An 11,878-nucleotide genomic window follows, 5' to 3' on the forward strand; every position below is an offset into this window, starting at 1 on the left:
AATATTGCCAAAGAAGATAAACATTCCAACTGCATCCACACTTGGCACAGACGCCTCGGGCACAGAAGTCCTGATATAATAAAGAAAATAGTTGAGAACAACTATGCAAGTGGTATTCAGATCAATCCATGTGATCAGACAATGACCTGTACCAGCTGCATTAAAGGGAAAATGACAAGGAAATCTTTTCCAAAGCAGAGCAGCAGCAAAGCTCATAAACCTCTGGACTTAATTCATTCAGATCTTTGTGGTCCAATGAAAACTATAACTCCAGAAAAGAAAAGGTACTTTCTTACTTTCATTGATGATTACTCTAGATATACCACAGTGTTCCTACTTCACAGTAAAGATGAAGTTCCAGAGAAAATAGAGGAGTATCTTGCTCAAGTAAGTAATAAATTTGGCAGAATGCCCAGAGTACTAAGAACAGACAATGGCTCAGAATATACAAGTGGTGAAACACAAGCAAGTCTCAGAAAACATGGAATTATGTTCCAGACAACTGTTCCATATAACCCAGAGCAAAATGGAGTTGCAGAGCGGATGAACCGCACATTGTGTGAAAGTGGGAGGAGCATGCTATTTGATGCTGATATGCCAACAACATACTGGGGAGAAGCTATTATGACTGCATGTTATCTTCAGAATCGTTTGCCAGGAAAAGCAACAACAAAAACTCCATATGAACTGTGGAACAAAAAGAAACCAGATTTAAGACATATCAAAATTTTTGGAAGTAAAGCCTATGTACACATTCCAAAAGAAAAACATACAAAATGGGATGCTTGTGCAAAAGAAGGAATTCTCATGGGTTACAGTGAATCTCAGAAAGGATACAGAATTCTGCATCAAGACACAAACAAGGTTACAGTCAGCAGAAGCGTCATTATTGATGAAAGTTCTGTGCGTTTAAAGTTTGAACAACCAACAGTATCTGCCCAAACTGAGAAAGAATCTATATCAATCACTGAAGAAAACAAAAAAAGTGACACAGAAATAGAGATAACAGCAGAAAATTCAAAAACTGTAAATGAACCAGAGGAACCTTCAGTCAGAAGATCAACCAGAACCAATAAAGGTGTTCCAGCTGAACGTTTATCCTACATGGCTCGCAGGGCTGTCCAAACCGAACCTGTTTCATGGAAAGAAATGCAACAACTGCCTCAGCATGAGAAGCAAAAGTGGAATGAAGCGGCTGATGAAGAGATGACATCACTTCATGATCTCCAGACATGGACACTTTCAGAGCTACCTCAAGGTAAACATGCCATAGGATGTAAATGGGTTTTTAAAGCCAAATGCAACTCTGAAGGAAAGATCTGTCGTTACAAGGCAAGGTTGTTTGCTAAAGGTTACTCACAAAAGTTCGGTGAGGACTATGATGCTACTTTTGCTCCTGTTGCTAAACAAAGTACTTTTAGAACACTTTTGACGGTGGCTGCCATGCATAAGATGATTGTGAAACATCACGATATTAAGACAGCTTTTCTTAATGGTGATATAGAAGAAGAAATTTACATGTCTCAGCCAGAAGGATATGTTAAAAAGGGACAAGAGCATCTTGTATGCAAATTGCAAAAATCTCTTTACGGCCTTAAACAATCAGCCCGAGCATGGAACTTAAAGATAAACCAAGTTCTATTGAATGAGGGATTTACAAGAAGCAAAGCTGACCCATGTCTCTACTCTAAACAAATAGATGCTGAATGGATGTATCTGCTAGTTTATGTAGATGACTTGATTATTGTTCACAAAAGCAACAATAACATTGCAAAGTTAACAGGAGTACTCATTGAGCACTTTGAAACCAAAGATCTTGGAGAAGTGACATATTATCTCGGAATTGACATCCAGCGTGAGAAAGATGGAAGTTTCCTATTAAACCAGAGTGCAAAAATTTAATCAATTCTCCAGCGATTCAACATGACAGAAGCCAAAGGAGCAAGTACACCTATTGATACAGCCTACCCAAGGTTAGAAGGAGAAGATGATCTTCTCACATCCAATGAAGAGTACAGACAAGCAGTGGGGGCACTTCTCTACATTGCAACCACTACTCGTCCAGACATTGCAGTCGCCATGTCTCTTCTTTGCAGACGAGTTGATAAACCACGTCAAAGAGACTGGAATGCAATCAAAAGAGTTATGAGATACTTGAAACATACAAAGGACTTATGTTTGAAACTTTCAGCAAATGATGACTTGAACCTCACAGGATATGTGGACTCTGATTGGGCCGGTGATCACAGTACACGCAAATCCACAAGTGGTTACTTATTCAAATTGGGAAACAGTCCTATATCCTGGTCAAGCAAGAGACAGATGTCAGTGGCATTGTCTTCTACAGAAGCTGAATACATATCAGCAGCTTTTGCTTGTCAAGAAGTTGTATGGTTACAGCAATTAATCAAGGATCTTGGAAAACCAACATCAGAACCTACTGTGTTATTTGAGGACAATCAGGCATGCATTAAGCTTGCGACAAGTGAGAAGATGAATGCAAGAACCAAGCACATCGACGTCAGACATCATTACATTCATGACTTAGTTGATCAGAAAGTGATTGTATTGATATATTGTGAGTCTGAAAAAATGATTGCTGATGCCATGACAAAGCCACTCGCTAGAAATAGATTTGTGGATCTTAGATCAAATATGGGACTGACATAGATAGTAGTTGTTGAGTGGGGGTGTTGGAATACAGGTTTGTATGTATTTGCAACAACCATATCAATGTAACATCTGTTATACTTTATTGTCAGTAGATGGCAGTGTTGTGAGGGATAGTCATGTGACATACAAGTTCCCTGTGTTTGCTATGTTCTTTTATAATAAAGTTGTTGTTGATAGCTGTGTAAGAAAGCCACACCACAGAGACTGTCTGTCTGGCTTTTATTTTGCTTAGCTTCCAGATAGGTTTTTCTATTAGTTCCACATGCACCAGGTATAGAGAGACAGATAGAGAGAGAGAGAGAGAAGCAGAGTGGGAACTGCAAGAGAAAAGAACTTTGGCATTGGTATTCTGCTTGAGCAAGTGTAGGTGAGGAAATGCTTTCAATCTATCCACTTCTGCATTAATCTTACTGCAGTGTCTGGAGTTAATGTGGAGCTCATTGCCCATTTCTACAGTTACTGGTACATTTATGGTTAATATGCTTGTACAGCACCCTTGAGTGTAATTAAGATGCATGAATTATAGTGTGTGACCAGGATTATTTCTGTGTGTAGTATGCTTCTGACCCAGCAACTCTTGGCACCTTGTAGACTCCTCTTTGCATCAAAGGATCCAAATCTTTGCAGCAATAGCTGGTTTATTACCAGTAGAACAGTTCAATAAATGCAATGAGCAGTCACTCCTTTAAAGCACATTCAAATACAGTAGTGGCAGATCCCTCTCAGAGGTAAAGTAGGCAAAATATAAGTTACCACACTCCTGAGGAAACTCCTCCCTGGGAGTAGAGCCTACAACATGCATTTATTAGAGGTACCACATCAGTGCAAATACAGACATGTGTAAAGGCTAGGGTTGCCAACATTTCTGGAAATAATTACCAACCTTCCTAAATTTTTATCTTTTCTCCCTATTAATAACATTGGCATAAAGCATACATTTTATTGACCAGGGAGGCATTATTTTTGCATCCAGGACCAACGAGCTGGGCTTGAACCAGTACCCATTGGATAGTTGCTATTCTTTAGTCCGTTGCTCTACCAATGAACCATTCCACTGTGGAAACCATGCTAGCTTGGATTTTTACATGAGCCAGACAAAGAGGCATAAGCAACATAAGAGCAGTAGGAAAAGGAGGTTTTTGACAGAATGCACAGAATATCCAGCACTTGCATTTAGATATAATTGTAACTAATAAGATAAGCAGGTCTCTTGGGGGAACTGAGACTCGCAGCTTAAATGGTAATTTCACCGTCATTAGCAAAACTGTAATAACAGTTGAAACATAATCGTAAAACACCCAAAAATGTGTTCAGACTTTCCATAGCCTGCCAAATTATGCAAGATGGACATGGTATTTAGGGAGTGTGGTTACAAAATGGGCCTGGTCAAAAAAATCTCCTTGCACTATGCGTGCAAGATCTTTTTGTCCCTCTTTACATTTTCCAATTATTGGGAAGTATGGTATTTGGCTTGTGCAAGTGTTGGTGAGGGAATGCTTTCACTCTATTAAATTCTGCATTCATCTTACTGGAATGTCTATAGTTAATGGAGTGCTCATTGGCCATTTCTACAGTTATTATATTCGCAAGACTATTTTTAAAGGGTTTGTTCACCTTTGAGGTTAACTTTTAGTATCATGAAGACTGTAGAGAGTGAAAATGTTTTTTTAATTTTATTTAGCGTTTTATTCAGCTTTTGCCAGGGTCTACATTACTCTAGCAATGACTATAAATAAAAGAGGGCCTGAATAGAAAGATGAGTAATAAAGCAGCAATAGTAATAAATCTGCAGCCCTACAGAGCAGTTGTTTTTACATGGGGTGGAAAGAGTCAGAAGAAGGCAAATAAAAATCAAAAATTATAAAAAAAATAATAATTAAGCCATTATTCTATAATATGCAAAGAGTTCACTTATAGGTGAACCACCTCTTTAATATGCTGATTCCATTTCCTGTAGAAATGTTACTGGCTCTTCTATAGAGTAATTATACCTGAACACCAACAGTTTTACAGATAGCTTCCATTGATCAACTATTAATGAACACTAAGAATGCAAATGGAAACATGCACCTAAGGGAATAAATGAACTTTGACACACAGGTTGACTAATTAATAGTGTTAATTAACATGGCATAATCATTATTTCCAGTCTATGTAGTAAAACTCATATAGAGTGCACAAATCTCATGAGTTTAAAGCATGTGAATTAACAGAAAATCAGGTGTACAGTACTCTATACAGTTACTTTATGCTGATAACCTTTGAACTTAAGCCTACAACTTATGTTAAGGTAAGATGTTAATTTACTGTAAGTAAATCATATGTCCCATCTTGTTCTTCATAGAATTGGTCTGTTCAAACTCTGTGTGGTTTCTTCCAGATGGTGATCACTCATTTTGGCCAGGTTTTGCTGCACTTAGTTCATTAGAGTTCTTTCCCGGTTTAGCTAAGACTTCTTTTGACCCACTGTTGCTTCCAGATTGTCTTGACTCCCTCGACTCACTTGATACACTGATGCTGCTAGAAATGCCAGATCTGTTTAATGCACCATTGACACCATCTTGTTTTGGACCACTGGGAAGGTTTGATTCATTAGAGTCCGATGGATAACTAAATTCACTTGAATGAGCATTGCTGTGTGTGTTAGTTGTATAATAGTCATAAGGAATGTCTTCTAAATCATCTGAGTCAGTAAATTTACTTAAATCAAGGGGATTATTTACATTTCTAGTGTTCTGAGAGTTAGCAGTCTCATCTGAAGATCGGTATGTGTTGTTTTGAGTTGTTTGGTAGCTAATACTCCTTTTATTTAACATTATCTTTTTGCAAGCTTTGCCTAAGTGACCATCATCCATTTTGTCACAGGTTATATTTTTAAACCAACCACTTTCAAGTGTTTTAACCCGTTTTCTTTGTCTTATTTTTCTGAAGTTTTGAGACGGAGGTTTGCCACTAAACTTGTCCTCGTTGTGTGATGTGGTGTTGCTATATATATGAATGTTTGCTCTTGGGTTAGTCACTGGTTGTTTGCCTTTAGTTACAAAGAACTGTAGATAAAATCCCTCTGAGTTAGCTTGACTCATTTCTTCCCTATGAAATTGTTGATTTCGATTTGATCCAGTTCTTATTAGATGGGTATCATACGGATCCTGTAAATGTCTACACTCTTCTATCCTGTTACTTGTTTTGACACCTCTATTTTCAATCCTATCATCTTTTGTGATCTTAAAAATAAAAGGATAGTGTGAGTTAAAAAACATGCAAAAGAACATTTAGTCAAATAACAGTCCCTTGATGGGAATAAAAAAACTCTGTACTGATGATTTTTTTCTAAATGAAAAGTGTTTTTGAAAATAGGTGATTCAAATGTTCTTTAAAATATACATACAAATTACATAGTAGGAAAATAGGTACACATTCGACCCTCTTTAATCTCTTTTTTCTGCCACCGTCCTATTTGAATCTATTTGAATCTTATTTCCTCATAAGCCACAAAAATGTTATTATACCAATTAAAACCAGACATGTCATTGAAGTCTGAATTTATATAAAATGAGCAAGGCCAAAATAATTGAAAAAAAATCTAATTCCAAAGAAACTGCTATAGTTGAAAAAATGTATGTAGGTAAGAAATAAAAAGAAATGTATTTAAAGGAGTTTAAAAGAATTGAATAAAATAAACAAAAATAAATGAACACTTGCACTTACCTTTATGGCAAGAGAGGTACCCAATAAATATCCCAAAATTAATAGGGTTCTCATTTTAGAATGCACTTCTGCAAAACACAGAGCATTAAATTAGCATAATATTCATTCATATCATCTCAGGAATAACACGTTTTGTGCATGTTACTGTGTTTTTTTACACTGCTGCTGTTACGGAGCAAACTGCTGCTCCCAGAAACATCAAAATATGGTAAATGTTGATATCTTATGTGTAGCTGATTGTCTGTTCATATTGTTAAAGTTGTGCTGACTTGAGCAAAGAGCAAGAGGAGAATGGGATATCATTGATAGAATGATGACCCCATAACCAAAGTTCCAATGGATATTTAAATTAGTTTAGCTAATATAAACCAATGCTTTATTGCAAGTAGTGGCTCCTGTGCTTCTGGGACAAAGACAGTATACTCATGTGTCCTTCGTTGCTAGCTGAAATAATAAAAAACAGTAACTCTCAGGGAAAGATGTCACTATCTTCTAATGTAGAGGGAAAAGACCAACATGGGATATTGGAACAAAAATATACCCACTTGTATTATACAGTTAGCTCTGGTAAAGAAACACTGTAAGAATTATAAAGGGGCAAATTACCCTAGTAACCATGCATTGATTGAATAACAGACCAAAATCTAAAAAGCAGAGGGCCACATTAGAAAGATGAGTACAAGTAAGTACCAATAACAATATGTTTGTATAAATCATAGGAGGATTTATGTCCCAGGTGTATGTCTAATCATGCCGATTTCTTCCATTTAGTGTGGGAATGTAATGAAGTGCAAAAGTATTGGCAGAAGGTCATTAGATATATAACAGAGGTAAAGAAAATCCCTGTAAAGTTGGCTCCTGAAGTTTCTTTATTGGGAATAGTTGATAAGGTATAAATACTAATGAATGTTATTATTATGAATTGTTTTTTTGTTTATGTTTCTTTTCTTATGCTTATGTTGCCACTGAATAAAGTCAGAGAAGGCATAATGTATATAAAAATATTAATTAAGCAAAAGCACACATACCTGTCAGATGATACCAGTGATACAGTTATATTTTCCTTGTACCTTCTTTTTTATATATAGTTTACCCACAAAGCAAATGTAATGGCAATAGTTTATAGCAGCCAATGAATTTTCATTGTTTTAATCCTGTTGGATTACTAAACCATACTTGTTTATCTTTTAATCATTATGATTGGTATTTCCAGGTATGTAATTACTATTGTTTACAAAGTCTTTGCCTTCCTGTACTGCATTCAAAACACACACACACACACACACACACACACACACACACCTGGAGATGGTAAACTAAAATGATATTTGAGAAGAAAAGGAAGAGTAGAAAGGGACAGTTAAGATGGCCATAGACGCAAAGATCTGATCGTACGAATCAACGTACGACCGGACTTTCCCATCTCCCGACCCTTCACTAACCATTCAGATCAAAGTCTTACCATACTTACCATAAAGTAGTAAAAGAACAGATCAGCCAATGTACTACTATCGTACAGCAATCATACGATAGTTATGTCTGACAAAGCTGGTGACAGTCTCCCACTGAAAATCGTACGATCGGCAATACATACAGAGATATTATAGGCAGGTGACAGAAATTTTCTAACCTGTCCGTTCGACCAAACGACCGATCTCCACCGGATGAATAATGTCGAGACTCTCCACACATGGTCCGAAAATTGTACGAATCCACGATCGGATCGTTGTGTCTATGGCCAATTTAGAAAATAATTTAACTTTAGGGTCACACATTGTTGCTTCAGGAATCTGAAAATAAATTCCCTTACATTTACCTTCATCAGCACTCACATATATTACTTAAGGTGATAGTGTAACCCTATTCGTAGTCACCCCTTGAAAATTATGTTGGAGTCAAAGTACACTTATGCAAAAACTGTATGTAAAGAGGCTTCTGAGAGGCAGAGAGGGGATCAGTCAATACAACCACAGAGATTTTCTGGAGAGGAATTCTAAATCTCTATAGAGGTCCCACAAACAATAGCTCCATGTGTCTTTCTTATGAAAGTGGATAGTCTTCACTATGGATGCCCCAAATTCATTTTACCTACTGCTTATCTTTTGTGAGTGTTGATTCAATAAAGAAATAAATACAGGTATGGGATCCATTATCTGGAAGGCCATTATCTAGAACGGTGATCCCCAACCAGTAGCTCGTGAACAACATGTTGCTCTCCAACCCCTTGGATGTTGCTCCCAGTGGCCTCAAAGCAGGTGATTATTTTTGAACTCCAGGCTTGGAGGCAAGTTTTATTTGTATAAAAACCAGGTGCATTGCCACACAGAGCCTCAATGTTGGTTGACAACCCATATAGGGGTATATAGCCCCAACTCCTTTTACTTCTGAATGTTGCTCATGGGTTCTAAAGGTTGGGGATCCCTGATCTAGAAAGTTTTGAATTATGGAAAGGCTATATCCCACAGACCCCTGTTATCCAAATAATTCAAATTTTTTTAAAGATGATTTCAGTTTTTCTCTGTAACAATAAAACAGTACTTTGTACCTTATTGGAAGCAAAACCAGCTTATTGGGTTTATTTAGGAGCTGATGCTGAATAAGAATTAAACATACACATTTGTGTAAATCTATTTAATTATAAAATCTGAACATCATACAATACAGGTATGAGATACATTATCCAGAAACCCGCTATCCTATCTTCCATACTCCATTTTATCTAAATATTCCAAATTGTAAAATATTATTTCCTTTTTCTCTGTAATAATAAACCACTTCCTTGTACTTAATCCAAACTAAGATATAATTAATCCTTACTGAAATAAAACCAGCCTATTTGGTTATTTAGGGGCCGATTCACTAACTTCGAGTGAAGGATTCGAAGGTAAAAAACTTCGAATTTCGAAGTTTTTTTGGGCTACTTCGACCTTCGACTACGACTACGAAGTAGTAGTAAAAATCATTCGACTATTCGACCATTCGATAGTCAAAGTACTGTCTCTTTAAAAAAACTTCGACCCCCTAGTTCGCCATCTAAAAGCTACCGAAGTCAATGTTAGCCTATGGGGAAGGTCCCCATAGGCTTGCCTAACTTTTTTTGATCGAAGGATATTCCTTCGATCGTTGGATTAAAATCCTTCGAATCGTTCGTTTCGAAGGATTTTATCGTTCGATTGAAGGAATTATCCTTCGATCGTTCGATCGAACTATCTGCGCTAAATCCTTCGACTTCGATATTCGAAGTCGAAGGATTTTAATTCCTAGTCGAATATCGAGGGTTAATTAACCCTCGATATTCGACCCTAAGTGAATCGGCCCTTTAATGTTTATATGATTTTCTAGTAGACTTAAGGTATGAAGATCCAAATTACGGAAGGATCCCTTATTTGAAAAAATCGTAGGTCCCGAGAATTCTGGATAGCAGGTCCCATACCTTTAAAAGGACATTTTCTTTTGTATAGAGCATTCCTTACAGAAAATTAATATACCATATATAACTGAACTTATGGTATGACAGAGGTGTCTTTTTTGGATTGAACTATATTAACCTTATATGTCTAAACTGTTGAAGCAAGTAATCTTACTTAATTTTAGCTAAATCATTTATTTTATCTTCTGGGTTCCATGCTTAGTGTATAGCTAATAACTGTCTGTTCCTGGATTCCATTACAATACACACCTTAGTTTTAAGCCCTGACAAAGATTTTTTTTTTACTCATATGTTAATATCAATTCTAGAATTATGATTAAAAGCTAAGTTTTAATTCTTCTTAATGTACACTGTTACACTTTGTTCTTGCCATTTCTTTTTAGTAGCACCCATATTTGTCATTAGATTTCTTACAACAAAATACTTTTTTATACACGGCAAGTGCAGTTTTACATCTGTAGATAAATTGATAAAGTGTTATATATAGACAACAATAACATACTGGGGCCAATTCATTAACTTCGAGTGAAGGAATCGAAGGAAAAATACTTCGAATTTCTAAGTCTTTTTTTGGCTACTTCGACCATCGAATGGGCTACTTCGACTACGACTTCAACTTAGAATCGAAGAATTCAAACTAAAAATCGTTCGACTATTCGACCATTCGATAGTCGAAGTACTGTCTCTTTAAGAAAAAACTTCGACCCCCTAATTCGCCACCTAAAAGCTACCGAACCCAATGTTAGCCTATGGGGAAGGTCCCCATAGGCTTGGCTAAATTTTTTGGTCGAAGGATAATCCTTCGATCGTTGGATTAAAATCCTTCGATCGAACGATTATTCCTTCGATTGTTCGATCAAAGCATTTGCGCAAAATCCTTCGACTTTGATATTCGACCCTTGATGAATTTGCCCCACTATGATGACTTTGCTTAGAATGTATAGAATATTAATTCTATGTTTTGTTTAAAGATCATCAAAAGATTTACACTGGCTCACAAGTCATATAGGTATACCGCAAACCCTTACAAATTTTTGATGCGGAACTGCAATGTTTCGGGACTCTGCCCCTTTGTGAAGATGCCAGTGAGCGAGAGTCTTCTTGATACGAGATTGTGTTTAAAGAACAAATAATATATATATATACACACACACACACACAGAACAATTAATATACAATATTAAAATATAATATACAATATTAAATGTTTTTATTAATACATCATGAAAACACACAAAAAAATATTGTCATAGAAGTATTTTTTTTTTTTTTTAAAAAAGGTCCAGTGTTGGTGTAATAAATTGATGCTCATGGTAGATACTGTGCCGAGTGTCATAATTCATAGTAGGCAACAAATGTTTTGCTATGATCAACCAATCAGATGTTTTACAGGTTCCTATAGATAGTATAGAATGAACCTCTAGCAAATGGTGTGCCTTGTATTATGTTACCCTAAAAATCTACATCTTAAAAACAATGGTTGTAGTTTTCACATGCAAACTAAACCTATCTGTCCCAAATGAGGAAATCTTTAGGCATTATTATTACAAAGAGTAAATTGGCCTTTCATTTATTTGACCCCAAATGATACCAAAAATTACTCCATTATTGAAGTGAATAGAGGAATAAAAACTCTGACATAAAATATGGTCTATAGTGCTATAAAAAGGGCCATCATTTATACAAACATATTTCAAGTGAACACTTCTTTTATGCATTTGCATAAAATCATTTCAAAGCTTTATCATTGATAACTGCCCGTGTTGTGGCATTATAAACTTTTTGAATAGAAATGTTGTACCTCTCCAGGCCTCAGTGGCTAGTCCCTGCTAAAAAGGATAACCTCATCAGCGCAGTGTTAACAGCAATACTGTATATCTTCATTGTTTGGCTCAGTGTACAGTGCAATCTCTGTGGATTACTTGGATGAAGAGGACTTTAACTTCAAATTATAACTTTTAGTTATCAATCTTCATATTTTGTGTTCTCTCATTAATAAGCCTTTGTATTGTCTCTCAGAACTGGACATTCTCTCTGGCTTATGGCAGTAACCCTGGCTACTAAAAA

At 36.2% G+C, this 11,878-nt stretch overlaps 2 protein-coding genes across 2 annotated transcripts; one reads left to right on the top strand and one right to left on the bottom strand.

Moving 5' to 3' along the window:
• Window positions 1–1,908: 1,908 nt before the first annotated feature.
• On the top strand, window positions 1,909–2,778 carry LOC121403128 (secreted RxLR effector protein 161-like). The gene has a single exon (XM_041590897.1). It carries the CDS (start codon window positions 1,924–1,926, stop codon window positions 2,668–2,670), a length of 747 nt encoding a protein of 248 aa, XP_041446831.1. The 5' UTR covers window positions 1,909–1,923; the 3' UTR covers window positions 2,671–2,778.
• A 1,718-nt stretch (window positions 2,779–4,496) lies between these two features.
• Window positions 4,497–6,910, bottom strand: dspp.L (dentin sialophosphoprotein L homeolog). Its single transcript, XM_018268796.2, has 2 exons — window positions 6,382–6,910; window positions 4,497–5,897 (listed from the first exon to the last, which is right to left on the bottom strand). Exons 1-2 carry the CDS (start codon window positions 6,433–6,435, stop codon window positions 5,061–5,063), a joined length of 891 nt encoding a protein of 296 aa, XP_018124285.1. The 5' UTR covers window positions 6,436–6,910; the 3' UTR covers window positions 4,497–5,060.
• Between the last annotated feature and the right edge of the window lie 4,968 nt (window positions 6,911–11,878).

Source organism: Xenopus laevis, chromosome 1L (genome assembly GCF_017654675.1).
Source record: "Xenopus laevis strain J_2021 chromosome 1L, Xenopus_laevis_v10.1, whole genome shotgun sequence".
In the NCBI taxonomy this organism is placed as follows: Eukaryota; Metazoa; Chordata; class Amphibia; order Anura; family Pipidae; genus Xenopus; species Xenopus laevis.

Bases quoted from the DNA above. Each gene is read 5' to 3' on its own strand.
- LOC121403128 (XM_041590897.1), top strand. From the start codon at position 1,924: ATGACAGAAGCCAAAGGAGCAAGTACACCTATTGATACAGCCTACCCA.
- dspp.L (XM_018268796.2), bottom strand. From the start codon at position 6,435: ATGAGAACCCTATTAATTTTGGGATATTTATTGGGTACCTCTCTTGCC. The intron at 5,898-6,381 runs GTAAGTGCAAGT...TTTATTTTTAAG, and splicing joins GTACCTCTCTTGCCATAAAG to ATCACAAAAGATGATAGGAT.